At 46.1% G+C, this 6,752-nt stretch overlaps 1 protein-coding gene across 1 annotated transcript in view; it reads left to right on the top strand.

Annotated features, from left to right (window-relative positions):
* Positions 1 to 1,292: 1,292 nt before the first annotated feature.
* The window catches only part of LOC115062517 (E3 ubiquitin-protein ligase UBR2-like), a 22,345-nt gene continuing 16,885 nt past the window's right edge, over positions 1,293 to 6,752 (top strand). The window contains exon 1 of the mRNA XM_029531646.1: positions 1,293 to 1,722. Within this exon, the coding sequence (XP_029387506.1) occupies positions 1,645 to 1,722 (78 nt within the window). The 5' untranslated portion in view covers positions 1,293 to 1,644. The remainder of the gene's footprint in view (positions 1,723 to 6,752) is intronic.

The following is a 6,752-nucleotide window of genomic DNA, read 5'->3' as shown; positions in this document are numbered from 1 at the left end:
TTGAGCTTGTCTCCCAGAAAGAGATTTCTTACAGTTTCTACAACTTGTCAGAGCATCTTGCAAGAGAGACTAGAGTCAAGATAATGATGGACCAGCGATGGACTAAGACCACACCTTGACCAGGACTGCCCTTTCTTTAAAACTAAACCTCAGGTCAGGACTCTGAAGGTAGTGAACTCGGGAGTGGACAGGGGGTCACTGGACCTTTTTGTCCCTCTTCCCTATGTGCCTATATCGAATAAGTCTCCTTGCTCTGCCTCTTCATTATTGCTTATCTCTTTGTCATATTGAGGATATATACTTGAGCCTAGCTTGTTAGAGCCGCTGGTTCCAAGATCTAACCCTAACAACTCAGGACAAGATACAAACCCCTTCCTACAGAGCAACTAGTGTTTGTCTGGTCATCTGTGAGAGCCTAAACTTCTCCACGAAGATAATTTAAAAATATTCAAATACATGTCACAAATTACAGTCAGTATATATAAGCCTCCGATCGATCTGCTTTTAGATCTGCTTCTGTCAGTATAGTCTTAAAGCAATGCAGCTGGAAAATATCCAGTATTACTTCTGCTGCTTTGTGGCCTGCCATTGAACCTTAAAGTCTTTTCTTTTCTTTTCCCTTGACCTTTTGAGAAACTGCAAAAACAATGGCAGTTGCAGCTCTAGCCCTGGCTCTCCCTCCGCGCAGCCGCAGAAACAGGCAGGCTGGACGCGGAAGTAAGCTCGTGCATCCAGGGTTGTTGGACTCTGAGAGTTGGTCTTTAAGTTGATTCGCTGGACGCCTTTTCAGTTGCAGCAAGACTTAAGAAAAGAAAAGGATAAATACCAATCAATGGTCGTAAATTAAATTTCTTGCAAATGTACCTTAAAACTTTTCAAAATCTCGGTACTAAATACACCTCGGCGACTAGTGCCAGGATGACAAGGCATTAGAACCTCCGGGATAGAACGCGCGACTCATTCATTCTTTAGACAATTATCAGATACCAGACTTTTGACAGACAGCTGAGTGTCTACCGCGCCAGGAATGTTTGTTCTTGGTGCTGGGGAGATTTAAAAAAAAAATGACAAGAATAAATAGGACTAAGAGACTAAGACGAGATCTCAAACGTTATTTCGTTCTCCTGGCGTCAAGCCCCTCTCACGGATTCTAAATTGTCTTTTTTCCAGGCTTCCGCCAGGGGCTGGACTACAACTCCCATGATACTCGTGCGCCGCTCCTTATTAGAGGCTTTGCTTCTCTCCCTAGCCGCGCAGGGGACGACTACAGTACCCAGAATGCCCTGCTCCCCCGCTTGGGTGTTTTTGCCCCTCTCTTGGCGTTGAACGCGGTAGTGGCTATCCGGAGTGCCAGGCCTGGGGTTCTCGGTGTCCTTCCCCGGGTCACGGGCGAGGAGGCGACTTGACTTCTGGGCGCCGAGCCCGGGCGCGCGCGCACGCAAGCGGCTGCCGTCCCCGCTGCAGGTTCGCGTCCCGCTTTGCTCCTCGCGCTGCTCGGCTCGCGGCTGCCGGGACGGCCCGGGACTGACGGCCCCGGGACAGGGGGTGACCGTCGCGGCTGCGGGAGCAGAGGCGAAGCCGAGGCCCGGCGAGAGGCGACAGCGGCGAGAGCACCGGGGGAGAGGAGGAGGAGGAGGAGAGAAGATGGCGTCGGAGATGGAGCCCGAGGTGCAGGCCATCGACCGCAGTTTGCTGGAATGTTCCGCCGAGGAGATCGCAGGGGTGAGTGCGGGAGCCCGGGAGGGGTACGTCCGGCCCTCGCAGGCCGCGCCCCGGGGGAGGAACAGAGTCCTGGAAATGCCGGAGCCCGCCACCGACTTCGGCTAACAGCGGCCCTGGCCATGTCCTATGGGGAAAGGACCCGGGAGGCCATCGAGCCTGCTCCGCGCCTTCGATGCTCAGATCCTCCTTATACCCGGCGACTCTTAACTCCAGCGCTTTCATTATCCCTAATTAGCTTCACCCTCCATTAAGTCTACAACACTTGGGCCTTTGCCCTATCTGCTGGCTGTTGGAAGATGGGAGCGAGCCGCTTCCTAACGTTGTCGTAGAAGCCGCCCTCCTTTACCTTCTGATTCCATTTCTTAGGATAAGCGGGGCAGTGTCTGCGCCGAAGGATTCTATCCTCTCCCAGCTCCAACTTTGTTGCTGGGACTGCCGGGGGTGTGGGGTGCGGGGATTACCCAGGCTGCAGGCAGCACAGTCCAACATTACCCCCCTCGGTGCTTTTTTTTTAAAAAAGTTGTTTTGCACTTGTTTATTTCGTTCGATGGTAACGTTGGTGCCTGTGTGTAACGTAAAGTGGTGCCTCGACACGTTTGCTAAGCCTGGAGGCTGGCGGATTTTTTAAAAAATAAAAATACATAATTTTTTTCTAGGAGTTGGGAAAAAGTTGGACGGAGAACAGACGTTATATAACGTTGAAAAAGCAGCTTTGGTGAACAGATGCAAGCTCATTAATGATAGCGTTGATCACAGCCTATCAGGAACCCTTAGGCCCTAAACTTAAGCCATTCAGACACAGTAAAGACTTAAAATGTAGTATCAACAGCGCCTATGCAAGTAGCGAAGTTACAAAGACAACAACTTCAACAAACTCAGCGTCATCTTTTGCCAGTGAGGGCAGGGGACACCTATCAGAACAGATTGTCCACGGTGACTGTAAATAGCTCGGACAATTGGAGCCTAGTCTCAGAAAAAGCTCCCAGGAAATGGGTGACTCTTTAACACATCATCACACAGGATGTTAGGGTCAGTAATTGGGATGTGCAGTCGGTGATGAATATTTGGAGTGAATTGATGAGAGGACGGTAGTTTAGGTGAGGAAATGAGAGGGAATTGGGGGTAATTTAAAAAAAAAAAAAAAAAAACCACCGTTGCCTGGTGAGTTTTAAGTTTTGTATTTTTTGTAAGGCTAAGTCATGTGTGTGGTCTGTTTTCCTGTACTCTGTGTAATATACACAACACAAGGATTTTTTTACCTGATGCCTCCCCCCATCTGCCTTTGATATATCAAAGACATCTGGAAAAAGAAATGAAGGCCCTGTTATAAGAAAACAGAAAAACAAATAGTTAGTGACTTGGTATCTTATTCTAACTGTCAGATGTGCTCCTGTTGGAGGCAGAGGGGATTTTTTTTTCCCCCTACCACTGAGTTTGCTGCATCTGTTGCTGATGGTGACACCAGCTGTGTTACCCCCCGCTCTGACAGTGGTGAGGTGTCCTCGGTGTGCTGAGGATCATGAGGAAGCCATTTATGAAGCCAGTGCCGGAGGCAGTTGCTCCCAGCTCGCTCTTACGCGGTGGCAATTTCAAGCAGATGGATGGGGAAAAAATAAGGGAAATGCAACAAAACCTTTATTTTCTTATTTTTATTTTTTGTATTTATAATTATGTGTATGTGTTGTGTGTATGTCTGCATCGCGGTATGTACATATGAGTGCAAGGTCCCCTGGAACTGGAGTGACAGATGCTAGAGTGAATGCTGCTTCAAGAGTGGTCTCTCCAGCCCACAGACTTAACTCCCAGTTTGAGGAGCTCTCCATCCGAGCTCAGTTTACTTTTAAGTGCTGTTCTGATATAGATTTATGAAATTAAACTTGAGGAAAGAGAAGTCCTTCAGATACAGCAGGTGCCCATTAGGATGGATGCTCTTATGCCTGGAGGGTCTACTGGGCGCGTTTAGTTAGGATGCCAGACACTTAACATGGTTCTTTGAGCCCTAGGCTCCAGCATGGCCCTTGACCACAACTGAAAACTTTAGTCAGGTGTGGTGGTTCATGCTTTTAATTCCAGTGCTGCTGAGGCAGAGGTAGGCACATGTCAGTTTGAGGCTAGCCTGTTCTACATGGAGTTCCAGGCCAGCCAGGGCTATTTAAAAAAAACATACGTATTTTTTTTTAAAGTAAATTTTAGAAAAGATTTAATAGAGAATGGAATTATTTTTTATTAGATATTTTCTTTATTTACATTTCAAATATTATCCCCATTCCTAGTTTCCCCTCCTGAGAAGGGAATTATTGCTGAATTTAGACCTCTATTAATTGGTAATTTTCTAAGACCAAGTAATTCCATTTTAACTTAATAAGTACTGATGCCTTTTGTGTCATTAGGCTTTCTGTGTGTCCCAGGCTAGTCTTGAACTCAGAATCTTCCTGCCTTGGCCTCCTGCATACTGGACTTCCAGGCATGTGACAGCCACACCTGGCCTATGAGTAAGTACCAAGTCTTCAGCACTTTATCGACACTGTATTAGACAAAAGGAGGACTTGGTGATCGCATTCTTTTTGACCAAGCTGACTCTGCTGTTGTAATTTTAGAGGGGACAAGTGAAGCCAGCTGCTGTCAGTCTTCTCCTTGGTAGAATGATTCAAGTATAACTTGATTATTCCCGCATGTTCTCACGGGTGATTATCATTTAAGAAGTACATGTATTGTTTTCCCCCAAGCATAAAAAGAAATCCAAGCTGTGTTTGGATGGTGAGCCCTCTAGGGCCTGAGGCAACAGGGTCACTTGGAAATTTCAGTCCAGCTTGTGCTATATAGGGGATCCTTGTCACAGAGAGAGAGGGTTGAAAAGAAGAGGAAAGAAATTTGGAGCTGGGTAGATGGCTCTTTCAGGCACAGCAGTGTATGGCTGTGATCCAAGGAGAGCAGGAGACTAGAGGATTCCTGGGACTTGCTAGCAAGCTAGTCTGGCCGAATCAAGCAACTCTAGATTCTGTGAGTGATTTGTTTAAAATAAGGCATCAAGCAATTGGGGAAGAATCTGATATTCCCTCCTCCTTGGGCATGCACACGCACATAGCCAGTGAGAGATTTCCAGATGTTCTGTCTGTCTGTGGGTGTGTGAGGGATGAAGGATGTGGAGCCACCCGAATGCCAGGCTCACTTGCGGAGGAATCCATTCTTTCCTTCCATCTTTTCTGTGGACTCTGGGGATTAAACACAGGTTACCAGGCTTGCCAGGCAAGCTCCTTTAACCAGTGGGCTCTTGCCAGCACTCATCATAGACGTTTTGTGTAGCATTGTGTGTGTGTTGCGTCTTTCTAGCTTCCCACTGTGAACGGTCTTAGTGAGGAACAGCGCACAGTGTGTGGTTCAGGGGTTGGGAGCGTTCCTAGAGTTGGATGCTCATTTTCATCTCTCCTCAGATCTCCAGGCTGTGAACAACTGCTAATCTATTTCCCATCTCCATAGATTCACTTATTCTGAACGTCATATAAGTGGGATCATGCAGTGCGTTTTGTGATTACCTCCTTTCTGTTCACAGAGTTCATCAGTGTTGTAGGGTGCATCAATACTTCACTCCTTTCTATTGCCAAACAATAGCCCCTTGTACAAACAGATATAGCACATCTTATCTGTTCACAAGTGGAGAGATATTCGGGCTTGCTTTTTGGATATCTGGAATGTGCTACTGTGAATATTTGTGTAGAGATGTGTGTGCATACGCTTTGATTTCTCTTGGCCGTGTCCCTAGGAGGGGAGCTGCTGGGTCATATGTTAATAACTCTTTTGAGGAACTGCCAGCCCATCTTCCAAAGTGGCTGCCACATTTTATATTCTGTCGGCAGGGCAGGAGGGTTTGTGGTTTTCTGCATCCTGGCCAGCTCTTGTCTGCTGTTGATTGTTGCCATTACGGTCGGTGAGAAGTACTGTCTCACGATTGGCTTTACCTTTCTTACTTGTCATGAGCTTAGGGCCTATTTCCGTGTCTTTCTACCTATTAATGTAGCTTTCCTCCAGCTGTACACTCCCTTTTACCAGTAGGGTTTGCTGCTCTGTAACTAGCTAACTTGCATGTTGCACATAGCCTTGTTTGAAGGCAAGCCAGATGTGCTTGAAGGATGTGAGTTAATTGGCTATAGAACACTTAGGAACAGTAATGAAGGAGGCCAGCCTCTGGGGACTCCTTTGTTTTTGTGTTTATATTTTTATAACTGCTCTCAATCCCAAGACTTTAACCTTCAATAAAAGGAAGGCTGGGAATGTCGTCCTAGCATATTTGCTCTGGTGGAATGAGGCGGCCATTTCTTGATGGGGACTTGCAGGGTGGTAAATGTCTCTTACCCTAGTCCCTGTTTCCGAAATAAGGACAAATGAAAGTGCAGCCAAGTTACATCCAGTGACATCTCACAGATCGCTCAGATGCAGGGAGCAGGGGAGAACTGATACCAAAAACTGATGGTTTATTATTTTGAGAAATATGTGAGCAATCACTACCAGAGACATCCTAAAATCTTCTTGCTTTATATTGTGATGCTAAGTTTAATCAGATTATGGTGTCTGTAATAGAGTTCAAATATATTATGTGGCTTTTTAATTTTCCCACAGCTGTAGTAAACTTATTTGGGCAGTTCTGGGTGCTGTACCACAGCGTTATATTCTGTAGTACTGAACTAGTCAGCCCCAGTTGTTTACTTTCTACAGATGGGGAACATATGTCAGCCTTTTTAGCTGAGTTTTGAAATAATAGTATATAATAAAATGATATTTAAAATTAGATACTTGTTTTACTAATGACACGTTTTGTATAACTTTTGTCTTTCCTCTAAGATTTATTTTTAATTTTTAGTTATGTATATGTATATGTGTTTGTGTCTGTGTGTATGTCCATGTGTGCTGGTGCCCTTAAGATGCAAAAAGAAAAGCCGGGCATGGTGGCACATGCCTTTAATCCCAGCACTCGGGAGGCAGAGGCAGGTGGATTTCTGAGTTCGAGGCCAGCCTGGTCTACAAAGTGAGTTCCA

Source organism: Mus pahari, chromosome 18 (genome assembly GCF_900095145.1).
Source record: "Mus pahari chromosome 18, PAHARI_EIJ_v1.1, whole genome shotgun sequence".
NCBI lineage: Eukaryota > Metazoa > Chordata > Mammalia > Rodentia > Muridae > Mus > Mus pahari.
Note: the sequence above shows the minus strand (reverse complement) of the source record. Positions and strands in the feature narration are given on the sequence as shown.